The sequence below is a fragment of the Geotrypetes seraphini genome, chromosome 12 (genome assembly GCF_902459505.1).
Source record: "Geotrypetes seraphini chromosome 12, aGeoSer1.1, whole genome shotgun sequence".
NCBI classification, from domain to species: domain Eukaryota; kingdom Metazoa; phylum Chordata; class Amphibia; order Gymnophiona; family Dermophiidae; genus Geotrypetes; species Geotrypetes seraphini.
Window position 1 is genome coordinate 14434866 of NC_047095.1, and position 21222 is coordinate 14456087.

The 21222-nt window shown below is 44.6% G+C and overlaps 1 protein-coding gene across 2 annotated transcripts in view; it reads right to left on the bottom strand.

Annotated features, from left to right (window-relative positions):
* The window catches only part of CDC14A (cell division cycle 14A), a 210273-nt gene that overhangs the window by 25922 nt on the left and 163129 nt on the right, over nt 1–21222 (bottom strand). The window contains exons 13-15 of one of the 2 annotated variants that reach the window (XM_033915988.1): nt 17417–17464; nt 2010–2135; nt 942–1272 (exon numbers count right to left, since the gene is read on the bottom strand). In XM_033915988.1, the coding sequence (XP_033771879.1) occupies nt 942–1272; nt 2010–2135; nt 17417–17464 (505 nt within the window). The remainder of the gene's footprint in view (nt 1–941; nt 1273–2009; nt 2136–17416; nt 17465–21222) is intronic. The other variant, XM_033915989.1, reaches the window with a different exon arrangement.

Here is a 21222-nt window from a genome sequence, read left to right on the forward strand (position 1 = left end):
TGCCATCTCAGAGTATCAGGTGAAATCTCTGAAGCAATTTAAGGATGAATCTCAACATGGCTAGTTTAGAACACAAAGGGGGCGATTCCATAACATAGGTGTCAACAGTTTTTAGCCTATTATGCACATAAATGGCTAGAATAATGGCATTTCAGCAAGTGTGGACATACACATGTAAATGCACAAATTCCATATAAGCACGATTCTGTAAGTACATACATAACTTACAAGTACACATAGGTGGAGCCTTGGCAGGATTCCTAATTACATGCATAACATATAAAATACTTTAATTTACACATATACCTCTGACATAAGTGTTCATGCCTAAATTCTAGGCTGTATCTAACCTTTTAGCTAGTACTTTTTTGTTTTCTAAAACTAGAAATCTGTTTAAGTTTTATATTTCAGTTTTTATGTCAAAATTTCCCAGTAATTGACTTTATTGTACTTCGCAGTGAAATAGAATTCTAGAAATCACAGAATATAAGAAATGTATTTCATTACAGTATATTCTATAAAAGACAGCAGATGCCTACATTCCTATATAAAATTGGCTTCTTTCAGATGCCCTTTTATAAAATTGCCCTGATAAAACTAATAGGGTCATGAATGAAATGCCAGAAAGTAAAAGAATAAGTACAAGCAGAAATTATTCATGAAGTAGGATTTCAGAGCAGTGAGATTTAGAATAGGATTGTTTAAAAGGCCTGGATACATATGTCAAATGTCTAATATTGCACATGATTAAGTAGCATTTACCGTATTAGTAGCAAGAGAGAAAAGAGATCATTTAGGTGTTAAGAGAATTTTATCAAGGTATGATGTGATCATAAAGACATCGCTGAAGGGTTGAAAGCTCCTCTGTGATTGATTTTGCAAAAGAAGACAGATTTCTGTCCTAAGCCTAGAGTAGGTTTTGCCTTAAAAAAAAAACTTACAGGAATGGACCGGCTCAGGTAGCGAGATGCAGGTGCAGAGAGCCCCGTGGAAGCGGTCTGCCGGTAACCACTGTAATCATCGGCCACGCTGCTCAGGGAAGGACCGTGGCTGGCAAGACTGTTCACGTGACCGCTGCTCCTGTTCTGCCGGTTGTTGTTCAGCTCTCGGTAACCTCTGGCAGCCAGCGGTGTGCTGCCATTCAAATGGCCGAAGAATGGATTCTGAGAATAATTCATCCTACAGGGCGATGATGCCACTTTACTCTCTGTGTCATCTGAAGCAGTGTTTAGGTTTCCCAGAGAACTTGCTAGCCTGGAGTTTATAGAAAAGCTGAATGGGGAACATTTGGTTGGGGGAAGGTGGGAGGGGACACACACAATGTATATACATGTGAACATCTCATGCAGACATCCAACAAAGCAACATAAGAAAAAACAAAACAAAACCGGACCACCAGATTCATTAGGTTCATTCGCAAGACAATGAAAAAAAAAAAAAAATTCCAACTAACAATTTGAAAAAAAAAAAATAAAAAATACCAACTTAAAGGCAGAGAATGTAATAAAACGTACCGTATATATATGTTGGGGCAGGAGGAAGAACGCAGAGTAAGAAGGCGCTTAAGAATCCATGCCGCATATCAAAGGAGAATGGCTTCTTGGTTACAACTATGCAGATTTATTATGTGTGTTGTCAACATTGTTGGCTCTTCAATAATTACAAGCCAAAACAACTCTCAGTAGCAGGTCAAAGACTATGAGCCTTTTCCAGTAAAGCTGCGTAGTAGCTAAAGCAGCTGTGAAAAACAGCATCTATCTGCAACTCAAGGTGGCCAATATTCTATCACTGAGCTAGTTACCTTTACTGGGAAAAAAACCCCAGATGAAAATTTGTAGAGGAGCAGGTCTGATTTCAGCTATGCTAACATCCTATACTCAAGACTGTACACATTGGGGGACCTGAGCTTCTATTACACTTCTTTGACATGTATTTGCAGTCATGCGATTCTTCTTCTGCTACGGAGGCGGCGTTTAAATATTAGTGGAGCACATGGCAAGGAAGCGTACCCTTTTAATTTTATGCTGCCTGTAGATGTAGGACTCCGGCTTATCCTCTTTGCACTGGCAGAAGCAGAAACTTTGGATGACTTCAAAGGAGACATCGACCCCTGTATGGCACTTGGAGTATTTATTCTTAAAAAAGAAGAGTACATGACATTTAAAAGTTAATCATTCCTCTATAAACAACTGAAATACTAGAAAGTCAGGAAAATGTAATCTTGAAATTGTGTCAATTTATAAGACTGTCCTAACTACCAAGAACTGATCACAATTTTCATCTGATGCAATCACATTAATAAAAATGAAGCCAAATAGTGTCACCTAATCTTTACTGAATTCTTGATAATACAATAATTAGAAAGTGGATTGAAAGTTTCCAAAAATGTCTTTAAAAAACCTTTGTCAACTGCTGTGAATATCCTCTACAACCCTGTAGGATGCTCAAGAACAAAAAGAAGTCACATTTCACTGATTGGAGGAGTATACATGTTGTATATTTATGCTTGAAATTGTCAAGGCCTTGACGAAGAATGTAAAGAACCCCACAGCCCTCTAGGGTTAACTTTGATTGGGTAAAAACAGTAAAGTGGTTGTTTGATTTTTAACTTTTTAAGGAATGTTATGTTTTGTTATGAAGCATGTTTTGTACAATATTTATTGTTTAATCAATAAACATATTAAAAATATCACATTTAATCACTTCTATGGTTCAAAAAAATTTGCAGCATTAGTTAATATCAACAGATTAGGTTCTCATGTTGATAATCTGGGTTCTGTTAGGATACACAGGAGTCTGTACTTGAGCTAAGTCCCACTACCCATGAACTTGCAGAAGGGTATCACTTTAAAAATTTGAAACTCCTCCCCTTCTGCAGCGGAGAACAGAACCCTCAGCTGGTACCAAAGCAATCAAACTACACTGAAACATAGGAAAAAAGAAGGAGAGGCATGGAGAACTCCCCTGGCAACAAACATTTTGCTCTGCTCTGAAATATAGGAAATAGAACAATGATTAATAAACAATTAATGAGCAAACAGTGAACAATAAATTGTGAACATATGTAACTAAGTGCAACCAGGGGCTATAGCACCCTCCAAAGAGGAAAAAGAAAGGGAAACTCCCTGTTCCTGTAACATGTCTCTGCTTAATCTTGGATACTTACTACTCCACGTCTCTCTTCTATCGGTCTAAGTGACCAAGTACTTGAATGGTTCCGAGCATATTTTTTTTTTTTTTTTTTTATTATTTATTTATGATTTTTGTACAACCAATGAAAATGGTACAGAGAAATACTGAAATACACATATTAAGTCAATACAGACTAAAAACAATATACAGGCAATATACTCATTATTATAGTCCTCAAATAGGGAGGAAGGCAAGACAAAGAAAAACCCCCTGGGGAAAAGGGATATACCAAAAACATAAAGGAAATAGCAGTACTTAGATATTAACCTACTATTAGACTAAATTCCGCTCTAAATCACTTGATTCATTCTGGCTGCAATGGAGTCCCTTTACTCTCTAAGAAAAAACCTAATTGGGCAGGCTCAAAAAATATATATTTATTCCCTTGATAGGTAATAAAACATTTACAAGGAAATCTTAACTGAAAAATTGCCCCCAATGAAATAACTTTAGGACGATATTGCAAAAATTCTTCCCTCCTGGATTGTGTCCATTTCGAGACGTCAGGAAATATATATACCCTTTCACCTAAAAAGGTGACTTGTTTCAACTTAAAGTATAATTTCAACAGCATTTCTTTATCTTGTAAGAATACAAGGGAAACTAGTAATGTTGCCCGACCCAGCAATTCAATTTCAGAAGATTGCAATATTGCTGATACATCTAATTGCTCAGTTCCACCTTCTAATACTTTTTCTTTTTGAGCATTCTTTAAATAATAAATTTTCTGTATAGGTAGAAGATTCAATTCTGATACTTTTAAAACTGTGGTCATAAAGTTCTTGAAGAGTTCCTGGGAGGACATAAATTTTGCTATAGGAAAATTAAGAATCCTAAGATTCAGATTTTTTTGCTGATTTTCCAAATTTTCTATCTTCCTCAGAAACATCATTCTATCAGTCATTTGTTTAGTCTGCAAATTTTTATTCTCAGTTGTTAGTTTTTCTAGTTTAGAGAAGTCAATCTTCTGCTGTTGAACTGATGTCTCCAAAAGGGTTATCCTGGAAGAGGTATTTAAAGTAACAGAAATAAAGTTTGTACAAACCGAGTGCAGGTTTTCAATTGCAGACCATATAGAGTCAAGGGTCACTGCCTGTGGTTTCTCCAGCGGCTTGAGGGGGGAGATAACTGCCAGGTTCCCACAGGCTAAGTCTCCAGAGATCAAACTCCGGGCTCCCTCACCCTCCCCACCGCTGGTTCCTTCAGGATTAACGCTCCCGTGTTGCAACGATTCCTGTGCCAGAATCGGCAGCGCTGTAGTCACATCCGGGTCAGCCTCGGGTGCAGTATGCGTCATGCTCGATATGGTCGGCATGTCCTCCAACTGCGACCGCTCTCCCGAAGTTTCGCCGGGCATTGGGGGCGTGTGCGGTCCTCGTGGGCTCAGCGAAAGTTCGCCGTCCAAGCTGTGATCCACCCCAATCACAGCAGCAGATACGCCCGGTAAGTAGGTTGGGACTGCATATGATGTTATGGCAGTCTGTCGTGGGGTTGAAGAGCCAGATAAAGGTGGAGGAAAACCTCTCTGTTTTCCCCTTCTTTTAGGCATCGAAGAAAGATGTTTGAGCAATATAACCCGAAATAAATTGCCGTGGGAAGAGGAGCTCTCAAACCAACGTCTGCTCAAATCGCCATCTTGTCTCTTCTCCCCGAGCATATTTTAAAGACAGATTTTCCACAGTGTACTTCAAAAATTCTTTCTCTAAACCATATCAAACAAACCACGGAGTCCCTCAAGGTTCAATATTGTCTCCATTATTGTTTAACATTTATTTGGCCCCTCTTTTAACTCTTTGTCAATCAATTGGATTTACAGAATATGCCTATGCAGATGATTTCCAACTTCTGCATACTATTGACCCCACAAGTTCATATGACATATCCGACATTAACCAAAAGCTAGCCAAAATCCATGACTGGCTAAATGTCAATCAATTATCCCTAAGTATTAACAAAACTACTACTGTACTCTTCTCAGGGAAAGAAGGATCTCCACTCATTAACCCAATTTTAATTGACAATACGCCACTAATTCAAACCAATAACACAAGAATTTTGGGAGTTATAATAGATAACAAACTCACATTTCGTACACACATCAGTGCGCTGGTCAGAAATTGTTTCTATAGGTTGAGGATGATTCGATCACTCGTCCCCCTCCTTGACAAGTTTTCTCTTATTACACTAGTTCACTCTTTAGTTATATCAAAATTAGACTATTGTAATTCTTTATTAAAAGGGGCATTTTTAAAAGACATACAGCGACTTCAATTGATTCAAAACACAGCAATAAAGATAATTTCAGGTTCAAAAAAATTTGACCATGTTTCACCTTTATTACAGGAAGCTCACTGGTTACCAATAATACATAGGATAACATATAAAATAGCCCTTTTAGTCTTTAAAACAATTAAGACCAATACACCGGCTTTTATTGATAGGCTCCTGATCCCATATAGTTCATCGAGAGTTCTTAGATCATCCTCTCAGTCTACCCTTAACGTTCCCTCCTTGAAAATTATCGGAACACGCCGTGCCTCTATTTTTTCAGTAACAGCACCAACGATTTGGAATTCTCTCCCTTTGTTCATGAGACTTGAACAAGATTTGCAGAAATTCAAGAGTAGTTTAAAGTGTCTACTTTTCAAAGAAGCCTTCAATTGAATTTACTAAGTATATCATGAGACAACATCTTATGATTTATCTCATTCGTGTATCCAGTTCACCAGTATCTCTCTCTTTCGATCTCTCATAACCACTTTCTACTTTCTCTTACCCTCCCAATGTATTTTCCTTTTATGTACTTTCTACTTTCTCTTACCCTCCCAATGTATTTTCCTTTTATGTACTTTTCTTGAAAAATTGTATTTCTACCCTCCATTCCTATTGTTTCTCAAGTTTAATTACCCCTGTTGGTCTAGTTATAAATATTATGTATCAGTGATTTCTTTAAAATCACATTTTTATTTTTGTAAAACGCTTTGTAATTTGAAAAGTGTTTCATCAAATAATTTGAATAAACTTGAAACTTGAAAACTTGATACAGTAGAAGAGGTACCAAGACGCACACCGGTAATGTCTAAGGCAGAAAGATGAATCACAAAAATCCGCACAGGGAGGGTAGAATGGACTCCTGTGTATCCTATCAGAACCCAGATTATTGAGGTAAGAACCTACTCTGTCGTTCTGTTGCAGATTGCATAGGAGTTTGAATCTGAGCTCACATATCAAAGTAGTATCATACGTCTTGGGGGGTGGTGGAGAGGATACAGATACGCCTGCCTGCAGAACCGAGCACACAAAAGTGACATCCTCTTGAACCATCACATCCACTCTGTAGAATTTTGTAAAAGTGTGAAGAGTAGCCTAAATAATTGCTCTACAGATTTTATTAAGCAAAACAGCCTGAAACTCTGCCTAGGAGGTTGCTACACTTCTTGTGGAATGCGGTGCAAGAGAAATAGGAGGCTGTTTCTCACAAAAAATGTAGGAAGATAAAATCATCATTTGGATCCATCTGGCAATGGATGCTTTGGAAGCTGGCCTTCCCTGTCTCGAGCAATTGATCAGCACAAAAAGATGATCAGAAAGGTGTCAGGTCAAAAGCGCGACGGGACAAAGGCGCGCCCAGACAATTGAGCGCAGCGCGTGCCGCCACGCCGCTCTAAATTACTGTTTTTAGTGCTCCGACGGGGGGGGGGGGGGGCGTGGGGGGAGAACCCCCCCCACTTTACTTAATAGACATCGCGCCACGTTTTTAGGGAAAAAGTTCAGTTTACAGTAAAATCTGGAGGGTTACAACCCCCCAAACCCCCATAACACCGGTGCGATGTCTATTAAGTAAACTGGGGGGTACTCCAACAAAAACCCCCATTGGAGCCCCTAAAAACTGTAATTTAGAGTGGCACGGTGGCGTGCGCTGCGCTCAATTGTCGGCACGCGCTTTTGTCTTTCGCGCCGTTGTCTATGAACCGATCAGAAAGCCTGGAGTTATTAGTCCTCTCCAGGTAAATAAGCAGGACCCTGCACACACCCAGCTTGTGCAAAAGTTTGTCCTGCTTGGCCAAACCCGAAGGCTGAAAGCCAGACAAACGGAGTTCCTGATTGACATGGAAGGCGGAAGCCACCTTCGGAAGAAAGGAAGGAACTGTACACAGAAAAACACCTGACTCCATGAAATGGAGAACTGGCTTCCTGCAGGAGAGGGCCTGCAATTCTGAGATCCTTCTTCCCGAGACTATGACAACCAAAAACACTGTCTTGAGCGTAAGGTCTAGCAGGGAAGCCTCTGAAAGAGGGACGTAGGGTGCTCAGGCCAAGGCCTTCAAGACCACATTGAGGTCCCAAGACAGGAATGGTCTGTGCAACAGGGGTCTCAGCTAAGAGCCCACTCATAAACTAAGTGATGTCGAGGTGATAGAGACTGAAGACTACTCTGAGCCCGAAAGCAGACAAAACCATAAGACCCCTTTTGAGACTGGCTTGCAGGAAAGCAAGGATCACCGGGACGGGAGCTCTCTCTGGTTCTACCTGCTCCTTGGCGTACCATAACTAGAAGGACTTCCAGGTCTTAGCATAAGTTGCAACCATCACAGGTTTCTTAGCCCTAAGAAGTCGTAATCACAAACTCCGAATAACCCTTCCAAATCAAGGCCATGCGCTCAAGAGCCATGCCTTAAGACCAAAGTGTTCCAGCTTCTTCATTGGATGAACAGGCAGTTTCAAGGATCTGCCTCTCTGCAGACACACCAGATCCTGCCTCCCATTGGTCAGTAACCAAGGAGGTAAGATCTGGATGAGCAGGAAAAAAAATTTGCCTGTGTATTAGTCCTGCACATGGTAGAGCACTGAACTGCTGGGTATCTAGCTTCAATATTGACAGGGTGACAGAAATGACACGGGGAACTGAAGCTGACCTGAAAAGGTGATGCACGGAGGGATCATTGCTGTGATCCATCGCTGCTCCTGCCCCTTGGCTACTGGACCCTGTCAAGGATCCCAAATCATCCACCATCGCAGGAGAGCCTTGCAATAATAAAGGCATGGAAAGGGACTTACTCCGAAGGGTCACTGGCACTGGGAACTGGCGTAGTATGAAGTGAGGACGCCTGCCTGGGAGAAGGATCCCCTTAGGCGGAGCAGGTGTGCCTAAAGGAAGTGCAGCGCCTCTCGGTCCCGTTACGTAAGCTCACCATAAAAGACTGACAAAGTCGGAGAAGCCTTGCATAACCCCAGAGGAGAGGAGATGAATCATGCATTTGTGTTTTGCCTCATCACTGCTTGACTCATCTGAGTAGGATCTCTGCTTTTCTAGGATTTAAGGGATTCCAAGGACTTGAAGGACTGACTGGGGGGGGACGAGTCCAAAGCTTCCAGCCCTTCCTCCTGTGGCACGTTGAACATGGCTGCTCCTCAACTGGCATCTCTGCACAACCAACACAGGATCCAGGACTAGAAAGGCCTGGGACATCCGTAAGAGGCAATCACTAGCAAAAACGAGCATTTCTGAGGCAGAAAAAAAGAGTTTTAAATTACACTGCTAAAAATCCAAGATGACCCCTGTCAAAAAAAATCATACCATAAACAGGCCTAATCTTTACCCTATTCTTTAAACTTTATTCTAAACTTTCACCCTAACCCACAGGCAGACACCATCTCAAATACCCTAATCTTTCAAACTCTATTCTTTAAACCTTATCCTAAAATTTCACCCTGACTTACAAGCAGACACCCTCTCAAATACCCTAATCTTTCAATCTCTCACTCTGACTCACAGACAGATATTTCTTCTAACTCTCTAACTTACTCACTATCAGGCAGACATCAGCTACAACTTGGTTATGGCAGGGAGAACAAGAAGCGCCATGTCTGCAATCAAGACCAACTGTCCGGTAACTGGGGGGACCCAGGGGGCGACCACAGTATGCATGCAGAAGGAGGAGGACCCAGGACTGTGGACAGAGGTCTCCATGCAGACCGAGATCATCCCCCTCCCCACCCTGTTCTCCACAGTCTCTACACAAACAGAGGAGGTCGACCAGCTAGACGGAGACATCATGCAGGAACTTAGGAGTCTCAGAGAGGAGGTGAAACGCCTGAGAAGCATCCGAGAGGATGAGGCCTACATTGACGGAGTCGTCCAGGAGCTGTCCCAAATCACCGAGCTGGCCCAAGACATGTCCTCCCTCGACACACCCAAATCACCAGCTTTGAAACCAACAATTGGGGTACAGGAGATGGCTGGAGACGCTGACTCCTGGCAGCTGGTGACCTCCTCCACGGGCAAACACCGGAGATCCCACCCCCCTCTTTCAATCTCTTCACCCTCTTCTTCTTTTTCTCATCAACAGTGTAGCTTTACATTCACCCCACAACTCACCCTGAGGAACAGATTCCAGATCCTACAGATAGAAGATGTCGACAAGAAGCTGGAGGATGCCAACAAGGAGCAGGAGGTAGTGCAGCGCACGGCTCCAACTCCGGGGACAACTGATCAGCTCCCCCCAAAGAAGCGCAGAGTAATAGTCATTGGGGACTCCATGCTGAGGGGCACCGAGGGACCAATCTGCAGACCAGATATGCAGTCAAGGGAGGTTTGCTGTCTGCCTGGAGCCAGGGTCCGAGATGTCACCGCCTGTCTTGATAGGCTTCTCAAGCCCCAAGATCACTTCCCCATGGTCCTCATCCACATTGGCACAAATGACACTGCTAAGAACACCCCGGAGAACTAACTAGACACTTTGGAGCCCTGAGTGAGAGGCTGAAGCAGACAGGAGCGCAGGTGGTCTTCTCATCGATCCTCCCAGTTAGAGGCAAGGAAGTGCCAGGGATGAGCGTATACTGAGGACTAACGAGTGGCTTCAAGGATGATGCTGGGAAATGAACTTCGGATTCCTGAACCATGGAGAGGCGTTGCAAGGACTTCAGGGACCAGACGGACTCCATCTGACCAGAAGGGGTAAGCACGTCTTTGGACACCGACTAGCCTGCCTGCTTCGTATGGCTTTAAACTAGGTAAGTCGGGGGAGAGTACCCACTCAGATACAAGTGCAGTAAAGAACGATCCTGACGAGGTGAGTCAAAACTCCGATTCTAAGTTCAAAGTAAGTGCCCCCATTGCAAACAATTCTCTAGGAGTCACACTACCCCAGGTGGGAAACTCCCCACAGGGACTTAGCAATCACGGGGTATGGAGGGCTATGTATGTTAATGCACACAGTTTAGGCAATAAGATTCTAGAATTAGAGACTGAAATAATGAATGCCGACCTTGATGTAGTGGCAATATCCAAAACTTGGTTCACAGACTCTCATGGGTGGGATATGGCTATACCGGGATACAACTTATTTTGTCAGGACAGAGAGGGAAAGGCAGGGGGAGGGGTGGCACTATACATTAAAGAAGACATCAAAACTACCAGAATCACAGATGTCAAGTATACCGTGGAATCCCTCTGGGTGAACCTGGCCAGAGGCAGGGAAAAATGCCTGTATCTTGGTGTAGTATATAGACCTCCAAGACAACTGGAAGACAAAGATTCCAAATTAATTGAAGACATAGAGAATATCACTCTACGGGGAGATGCTGTTCTGCTAGGGCAGTGTTCTTCAACCTTTTTACACCTATGGACCGGCGGGGAAAAGAAAATTATTTTGTGGACCGGCAAACTACTAGGACTGAAATTTAAAAACCCCGTTTCCGCCCCGTCTCCGTGAGCTCAGTCCTCGCAAACCATCTGATCCCATCCGCACAAGCCTCAGTTATGATTTTATACTGAATGTATTTTATTAAAGTATAAAAAGAAACAATATTCTGTACAATTGTCATTTTATAAATACAAATAATACAGAGCAAGGATCAACAAAACCCCTGTCTCCCCTCCCCTTCACATATATCCCCTCTACTATCAAGAAAACTGAATAAGCCAAATTATTACAGAATGCTACACAGAAATATCATGCTAACAGAATACCGCAGTCACACATAGCAGGAATAGGGTTAGGGGAGTGCAACTAGGGCAACTGCCCCCCTGGTCAGAGAGAGCCCTAAGCCACTGCCTGGACTTTGCAGTTCCCAGTTATGTCTAACACCAGCTCTAGCAGGATATATATTTCAAATCTGATATATTCTAATCACAAACTAGAAATAAAATTATTTGTTTCTACCTTTTGTTGTCTCTGGTTTCTGCTTTCATCTTCTTTTCACTCTCTTCCTTCCAGCGTCTGCCCTCTGTCTCTTCAATCCAGCATCTGCCCCTTCCATCTACTGTCTGACCTCTCCCCCTTCCATATGGTATTTGTCTTCTTTCTATGCCCCCCTCCCCTTTCCATCCAACCTATGCCCCTCTCTCCTTTTTACACGATTCATTCCAGCTTCACTGCTCTCTTCATTTTTATCTCTCCTACACCAGATCTAGCATCTTTGTCCCTCTCAATTTCTCTGCTGACCCCCCTTCCCATCTCATTCCTGTCTCTCCCCTTCCCCTCCTCTAATCTCCCTGCAAGCCATTTCCTTCCTTTTTTCTTCTCCCTTTCCCTCCTCCCCTCCCAGCAGCATCTCTCCTTCTCCCTTCCTCCAGGTCCAGTAGCAGCTGTCCCTTTTTCCACTTGCCCAGCAGCTTCCCAGACTCCTTTCCCTCCCAGCAGCATCTCTCCTTCTCCCTCTCCAGATCCAGTAGCAGCTGTCCCTTTTTTTTTTTCACCATGCCCAGCAGCTTCCCAGACTCCTTTCCCTCCTGCCCTCCCAGCAGCATCTCTCCTTCCTCCTCTTCAGGTCCAGTAGCAGCTGTCCCTTTTTCCACTTGCCCAGCAGCTTCCCAGACTCCTTTCCCTCCTCCCCTCCCAGCAGCATCTCTCCTTCTCCCTCTCCAGGTCCAATAGCAGCTATCCCTTTTTTTTCACCATGCCCAGCAGCTTCCCAGACTCCTTTCCCTCCTCCCCTCCCAGCAGCATCTCTCCTCCCTCTCCAGGTCTAGTAACAGCTGTCCCTTTTTTTTTTCACCATGCCCAGCAGCTTTCTCCCCTCCCAGCAACTCTCCTTACTTGCCAGCGCTGCGATTCAGTAAGGCAGCCTCAGGTCCTTTGTTGGGTCGCACCGCCTCTGAGGAAAGCGGAAGTGGCATCATCAGAGGCGGCCCGACTCAGCAAAAGCTCCAAGGCTTCCTTCCTGAATCGCTGCGCTTGTAAGGAGAGCCGCTGGGAGGGGAGAAAGCACAGTCTGAGGCTCCCCATTATCTCTCCGGCCCTGCGCAACTACAGCTCCTCGATCTTGCCGGTCCTGGGAATTTTCTGCGGACCGGCGGTTGAAGAACTGTGTGCTAGGGGACTTCAACATGTCTGACGCAGATTGGAACTCATACTCAGCAACAACCAGCGGCAGCAGGAGACTGTTAACATCTATAAAGGGAACACGACTCAAACAAATGGTATTGGAACCCACTAGGGCCCAGGCGATCCTGGACCTGGTACTCACCAACGGGGATAGCGTCTCGAAGGTCTCGGTAGGAGATACGCGACCACAACATGGTGTGGTTCTACCTCAGGAAAGGTTTCCCTAGATCAAACATGAAAACAAAAGTACTCAACTTCCGAGGCACTGACTTCGAACACATGGGAGATTTCGTCCACCGGACACTGCAGAACCAAGCTACGATCGATGATGTGGAAGCTATGTGGTCATCCCTGAAATCTACCATACATGAAGCGACAAGCCTCTACATTAAATCAGTACACAAACGATGGAGAAACAACAAACCCCAATGGTACTCCGCAGAAATCTCGCACCTCGTCAAGGAGAAGAAAAATGTATTTATTTCCTACAAACGAACGGAGACTAGGGAAGCTAAACTAGAACATAGTGCGAGGTCTGCAGCGGTCAAAACGGCAGTCAGGGAGGCCAAACTTCGAGTGGAAGAGACTCTTGCAAATAACATGAAGAAAGGGGACAAATCCTTCTTCAGGTATATTAGTGATAGGAAAAGAACACAGACGGGATAGTACGCCTTAGAAAACCAGATGGGAACTGCGCAGAATCAGATTCCAATAAAGCAGAACTACTGAATGAATACTTCTGCTCGGTCTTCACCTGCGAGGCACCGGGGCACGGTCCGCAATTGCAGGCAAGGCCCAGCGTTGAAGACCCATTTCAGAATTTCGAGTTCACACCTGGCGACGTCTACTACGACCTAGCAAGACTCAAGATGAACAAAGCCATGGGACCGGACAATCTACACCCAGGGTGCTCAGTGAGCTGCGTGATGTCCTGGCAGAACCGCAATCAGGACTCTTCAATCTCTCCCTAAGTTCAGGGAGAGTCCCCATAGACTGTAAAACAGCTAACGTCATTCCACTGCACAAAAAGGGTTGCAGGGCAGAGGCTGCAAACTACAGACCAGTGAGTCTCACATCAATAGTGTGTAAACTCATGGAAACACTAATCAAACGTAAATTAGACGCAATCTTGGATGAGGAGAATCTACGGGATCCCAGTCAACATGGATTCACCAAGGGTAGGTCCTGCCAATCCAATCTCATCAGCTTCTTTGACTGGGTAACAAAACAGCTAGACTTCGGAGAATCTGTGGACATCGTATACCTAGACTTCAGCAAAGCTTTCGATAGTGTCCCGCATCGCAGGCTGTTGAGCAAGATGAAATCAATGGAGCTGGGAGAAACACTAACTACATGGGTCAATGACTGGCTGAGTGGCAGACTTCAGATGGTGGTAGTTAACAGTACCCTCTCTAAAACATCGGAGGTGACCAGTGGAGTACCACAGGGCTCAGTCTTGGGCCCGCTCCTTTTCAACATATTCATAGGGGACCTAACTCAGGGGCTTCAAGGTAAGATAACGTTATTCGCTGACGATGCCAAACTATGCAATATAGTGAGAGACGGCAATTCCCCCGATAGTATGACACAGGACCTACATTTGTTGGAGCTTTGGTCCTCGACCTGGCAGCTGGGCTTCAACGCTAAGAAATGCAAGATCATGCACCTCGGCAGCAGAAATCCGTGCAGAACTTACACCTTGAATGGTGAGACCTTAGCTAGAACTTCAACAGAACGAGACTTGGGAGTGATCATCAGCGAAGACATGAAAACTGCTGATCATGTGAAGAAGGCTTCATCTAAGGCAAGACAGTTGTTAGGTTGCATCCGCAGGAGTTTCGTCAGCCGGAAGCCTGAAGTCATAATGCCATTATACAGAACCATGGTGAGACCTCATTTGGAATACTGTGTGCAATTCTGGAGGCCACACTACCGAAAAGATGTGCTGATAGTAGAGTCGGTGAAACGGATGGCCACCAGGATGGTCTTGGGGCTCAAGGATCTATCGTATGAGGAAAGGCTGAAAAATTTGCAGCTTTACTCACTCGAAGAACGTAGGGAGAGAGGAGACATGATCGAGACGTTTAAGTATATTACCGGCCGTATCGAGATGGAAGAAGATATTCTCTTTCTCAAAGGACCCTCAGCCACAAGAGGGCATCCGCTCAAACTCAGGGGCGGGAAATTTCATGGCGACACCAGGAAATATTTCTTCACCGAGAGAGTGGTTGATCCTTGGAACGAGCTCCCGGTGCAGGTGATCGAGGCAAACAGCGTGCAAGAATTTAAGAGCTAATGGGATGCTCATATGGGATCCCTTAGAGGGTTAAGCCAAGGGAACTTGTCATCAGGAGTAGGATCCCTAGGATAGTAGACTTGGGGGTGGGTCAGTAGAGTGGGCAGACCTGATGGGCTATGGCCCTTATCTGCCGTCATCTTCAATGTTTCTATGTTTGGAGACAGAACAAAATATAAAAAATGGCAGTTTTAGAGGTTTGAAGGAGGGAAATCAGAGTTCCAACCCCAGAAACCTCTAAAACTTAAAACTATAGACCCCCGATGTTCCCCATAGGGAATAAAGGGAGTACTCACTATGACTTCTGGTGCCTGTTTTCCTGAATCAGCCAGGCTGCAGGGAAAGGATTTTTGTCTCAGAAATGGCACAGATCTCCACTATCAAAGGAATTCTTCTGGCTGCCAGTTGACCAGATCATGAACAATGCCTCCGAGCCCCAAGATTCCTCACACAACAATGGGGGTGGAGGGGGAGAAATTACACAGAGGGTTCTTACTCAGGGGCCACTCAGCCTAAGCTCAAGCCTCCGATAAAATCAGCAGGTGAGCCACTCCCAAAGGGACGGACCCCAAGTTCCTGATGGGACCCAAAGCAGGCTGGCTCCGCAGGTACTCTATAAGACTGGCCTAGGAGCAGCAGTCCTCCCATGTGGGACTACATTCTTTCTCCAAGTAGAGGACCTCCCAACACCAGTCATGAAGAATTAAAAAAATCCCTTGGAAAAATACCCAAAAATAATAAAGAGAAGCAGAGCAGAGAAAAATATACCTTCTGAGTTCACTTGTAAAAGGAATAACTGAGAAGGTTGCTGTTCTCCACTGCAGAAGGGGAGGAGTTTCAAGTTCTTAAAGTGATACTCTTCCGCAGTTTCACAGGAAGTGGAAATCAATAGCTTAAGTATGAACTCCTGTATATCCACAACAGAATGCTGCAATAAAAATAACACTTCCCATTTTCAACTGCACTACAGTACCCTTTCGTCTGCTGCACTCCAGCAGCTGCTTAGACCTACCCTTTGAATAGAGCTCAACACACTGATAAACAAGTTCACTACATCTTTAGACACCAGTTTAAAAAAATACAAAAATCAAGATTTAAGAGACAGATAGATAAGCAGGGTGTCTGCCAGTCCTCAAATAAGGAACTGTCAACATCAGTAGCATATTGTGGTGATAGATCAAATGGAAATGCCAGCACCTGAATAGATATTTTACTAAAACTTAGGGGGAGGTTATCAAGCTACATTAGGGCACAACGTGTGTTGTGTGTTCCTAAACACATCTTAAAGGGCACTAATGCAAGGTTGAATAAGTCACCCTTTACAGCAGCTTGCTACTATGTAAATAGTACGTTGCAAGCTGCTGCATAGCTCGTAAAATAGTCCCAACTAAAAGCTGGGTTTATTTTACCACCTGGGAGTACTGGGCCACCAAGCCATGGTCCTGGGCCACACTGCTCAGGGGTTAGCACCGGCTAAAAAATATTGGTGGCATAGGGTCCCCACCCCAATTCAAATCCCTTTCTATAGAACTCCTCCCAAAAAGACTTCCAACCAGCAAAGTGATTCCTCAACCCAACAAGCAATTGAAACTGCCCCCCACCCCAGGTAACACCCCCATCCTCCTCCCTCACCCTCTTGAAGGCTCCCAAAGCCTACCTTAATTGAATTGGTGGCAATTAGTGGTGTGGGCAGAGGCAATACCCACTCAATCCAGCTGGCAACCTAATCCTAAAAGACATTAGTGACCCCTAGCAGTAATCTTGCAGTACCACCACTAGGAATCATGTTTCTTTATAAGGGCCTGAGAAACTCGACCCCTAGCTTTTGTCCAATGAGATTACCATTAGGGTGCTAGCAAGAGCAGGAGTGACTAGGCCTCACTCCTGCCCACACCACTAACCACTAGTAGTGTACCAAAGGCAGAGTGGTGGGCACAGTTCACACCCGGCGCAGGTAGTAAGAGGGTGCAGAGTAATCACAGAGCTATAGTCAACTTCCTGTTTTGGGGCAGAGGACCAGCAGAGTTTACAGCCACTTGCATGTAGACTGTACATTGCTGCCCAGGAGAGCACTGGGCCATGGCTTGATAGCCCCATAATTCCAGGTCACTGTCATGAGCTGTGTAATTACCTGTACTACAGAAGTCAGCAACCTGTGTTACAGAGATAGCACAAGTTAGAGACTCCCATGGTAATTAAATGTGGATAAAGCTCACCCTTTACTAAACCTTGATAACTGTCTCCCCTACCATCCATTGCCAAAAATGTGCAAAGCTTCTGCTGTTGAATACACTTGTCTAGTTGTCACAGTTCAGATTTATCATTATCAAGGCATTGGACTGTATTATTGCCTTTCCAAACCCATAATCGAGGTAAGCTAGAATTCAGGTATAGCAGGTAGATCCCAGCCCCAGAAAAAGCTAATAACCTAAGTTAGTCCATGAGGCAATACAGTACAGAGCAAGTAACCCAAGGTCAGAAGTGGTATCTGAATTGGATTAGATTTCAGCACATTGCTCTAACCAATAGATCACGCCTCCACTTATTTACAACAATGGACACAAACACTTTTGGAACGCAAGTATGTAATGACACGTACCTGAATGGCTGGGAAGTTGATCTTGTGTGCATTTTCATATCCTCTAACCTAGAGGAACCAAAGCAACTTTAATTGTTTCTCACAGCATTTAAATACAGAATCTTTTCTGCATCTTTAAAAAACAGAAAGGGCACTGAAGATGAAGCCCTCAAGTCACCAGGCACAATACCATCTGAGGGGTGGGGAAATCCAAAATGAAGGAGATAACAGTAGAGAATGACACGGAGAAAAAATTTTACTCTGCCCCCACAAGCTTGGCCCTATCCCCACCAGCTCAGTCACCATCCCATAAGCGCGATCTCAGTTCCTGTCCCTGCTGCATCCCCACAAACCATCTGATCCCATCCGCACAAGCCTCGAATAGTTATGATTTTATACTGAACTTATTTTATTAAAATTATAACAAGAAACAATATTCTGTACAATTGTCATTTTATAAATCACAAATAATATAGAGCAAGGATCAACAAAACCCGTCTTCCCTCTCCTCCCCTTCACAAATATCCCCTCCACTACTGAGAAAACTGAAGTCAAATTACTACAGAATGCTACATAGAAAAATCAAGCTAGCAGAATACTTCAGTCACACATGGCAGAAATAGTGTTAGGGAGGTACAATTAGGGCAACTACCATCCAGGTCAGAGAGCCTTAAGCCAGCTGTAAGCTAAACAAGCACAACCTGGGCTTTGCAGTCCCCAGTTATGTCTAACACCAGCTCTAGCAGGATACATATTTCAAATCTGATATATTCTAGAGAATGACACAGTGGATGTTGCCCGCGGCTAGCCGTGAGTAACCCGCCAAAACGGTAGATGGGGAAAGTGCTCACAGCAGGTACGGGGACAAGGCCTCCACCACCCTGTGGAGCGGTGAATGGCCTTGTCCCCGCAGTTAAGGGAGGGAACGCGAGCGGCCCCCCCTCCCTCCTTCCTTCCTACCTACCCACCTGAATCTATCTCCCTCCCTCCCCCTTATCTTCGCAGCATTTTAAGATTCAGACTTGTTGAAAGCCGCCGGAGCGTACGTGAAGTCGCCTGCGTGTGTGGGCAGAAGCTTCTCTGATGCAACTGACGCACGCAACTGCACAAACACTCTGGCGGCTTTTAACAAGTCTGAAACCTTAAAATGCGCTGAGAAGGTAAGGGGAGGGAGGGAGATGCATGGACCACATGAAGGGTGCTGAAGGGCAGTGAGGTGGCGAGAGGGAAGGGTGGATGCTGCGGGGATGGGGCAGTGAAGGAGACGGTGTTCCAGTGACAGGCAGTGACAGGGACAGATTTTTTCCCCGTGTCATTCTCTAATTCTAATCACAAAATAACATTTTTTTTTCTACCTTTTATTGTCTTGTCATTTTATTCTTCAAATCATGTTGGTCTCAGGCACTGGTCTCTGTTTTCTTTTGTCTCCTGACCATTTGACATTTCTTCTTTCTCCATGCTCACCATCCATCTTCTATCTCTGTGTCCTTATTGTTCCTCATGTTCAGTGTCTCCCTTCTCTTTGTCTCCTATACATCCCTTTCTAGTATTTCTCCATCTCCCTGCCTTCATTCATCTCTCCATTCTATGACCCCCTTCCCCTGTATACAGTATCACTCTTCTATATCCCCCTGTCCAGCATCTTCCTTCTATGTTCTTATTCTCCCCCATGTCTAGCCAACTTCTCTGTGTCCATATACCCTCCCATGTTTAGCATTACCCTTCGTGTGTCCACCCCCATGCAGCATTCCCTTTTGTCCCTGTTCCTATGCTCCCATTCATGTCCACCATCTTCCCTCTTTTTGTATATCTCCCTGTGTCCAGCTTCTCCCCTCTCTTGCTCCCTTATACCAATGTGTCTCTCACACATTCTCTTTCCTCCCTCCACTATGTTCAGTATTCTACTCACTCTTCCTTCATCCCCTTGGTTCAGCATTTCTCTTTCACTTTCCTTCTTTCTCTTCCTCCCTTCAGGTTCTGCACCTGTCTCCCTTTACTCTAGCCCTCTTCTCATGGGACCAACACCTCTATCCCCTCTCTTCAGCGCTCAGATGTGCGTCTGGCACCTCTCCACCCAATCCCCAGACCAGATCCAGTAACTGTCTCCCTTCCCTTCAGCTCCAGCCATCCAGAAGCCCAAGCAAACCCTTCCCTCCTTCGTGGCGCAGCAAACCCCTCCCTCCCTATTCCAGATCCAACAGCCCTTGCACTCTTCCTCTCTGAAAGCCGGTGGCAAAAACACCCACAACAAATCTGCAACTACCCTTCTTTGGCCCCTTCGCGCCTCCCAAGGTGGCTTACACGCAGCGCTGCTCCGGGAATCTTCTTGCTGCCAAGTCCCTCCTTCCAATGTAACTTCCAGTTTTGCCAGAAGTTACATCGGAAGAAGGGACTCGGCGGCAAGAAGATTCCCGGAGCATCGCTGTGTGCAGGAAGCTTCCAACTGGCTGGTAGGCCACCCCGGGAGGCGCAAAGGGGCCAAAGGAGAGTCGCAGGTTTGTTGTCTTTGTTTTTTTTTTGCCGCTGGTGTTCAGGCAGCCAATGGAGGTGAGGGCTGTTGGATCTGCAAGGGATGGAGCAGGCTGCTGCTGCGATTCTGTGTGTGTGGGGGGGGTTGCTGACCGGAAGGGGTGGGAAGGGAGGCAACTCGCAGCAGATCATTTACTACAGTGACAAGGCTCTAACCCCCAGCCCCCGTTCCTGCAGGTTACCCACAGCTAGCTGCAGAAAACAGTCACCAAGTCATTTTCTAGATAACAAGTACAAAAAAAACTCCTCAAACAAAATATACCTTGGAAGTCCAGAACTGTATATTAAGAAATTCACTGTAAATTGTAATCTTTGCTTCTAGCTGAGGCACTTTAAATTCCAGTTTTGTCAACTCTGACAATTTCTAAAAAGTAAGTCTTATTTTCCCATGATTATCCCCTACCACCTAGTTAGTTGTCCCTGCCATCTCTTATAATGCTTTGTTTTGTATTTTAACTTTTCTACTAACAACATGACCGCATTATAGGCAAAGAACTCCAAAACCAGCAAACAAACAAAAAAATCCCACAACACAATGGCAATAATTTTTTCATAATAACAGAACAGCAGAGATATGTAAATTGCAACAAGGGACTCGAGAGCTGCTAAGAAAGATGATCATATTGCTTTGATTCGCATCCATGTAATCAGGTATCACCTAATATTTTAAGAACTGAAGCTTGCTACTTTATTTTATAGATTTATTATTCGTCCCTTCATTGTATTTCAAGGCAAAACGCCGATACACACAGCATTCAGGTTATTAGAATAGCAAGAATGATACTACTTTGCTCATTTTCAGTTTCCCCCTTTACTGACCTACACTGCCTACCCCTTTAACAAACTCCATATCCTGTCATACATAGTGGTACTAAACTGAATGCATCCATACCTTGGCTTTCATTCCAGTTGCCTTAATTACCACATGATCTTTGCTGAAAGACAACACAAGGAGTTTGGAGTGTATCTTCTGCCTCATTCTAGAAGACCACACTTCAGAAGGAAAAAATTTCCAAGAGCAAAACATAATCCACGTTTTATGTTGCCTACAAGAGTTGCTTCACTTATATCCCAACAAAGAGTTGTGCATAATAAGCCCTTTACTCAGAAAATCCTATATAATAAAACCTTACCTGCGCATGCGCTGTTAAAACAGCATGATCCCTGCCGCTGTAGTGTGTGATCCGTGGCCGTGTTCCATTTTAGAACCCGGCGGCAGGGAACATTCTGGACACTCCCCTCCTCCGGCCTTCACTCACCAACCAGAAGCGCAGGCAAGCTCTCTCCCTGCCCGTGTC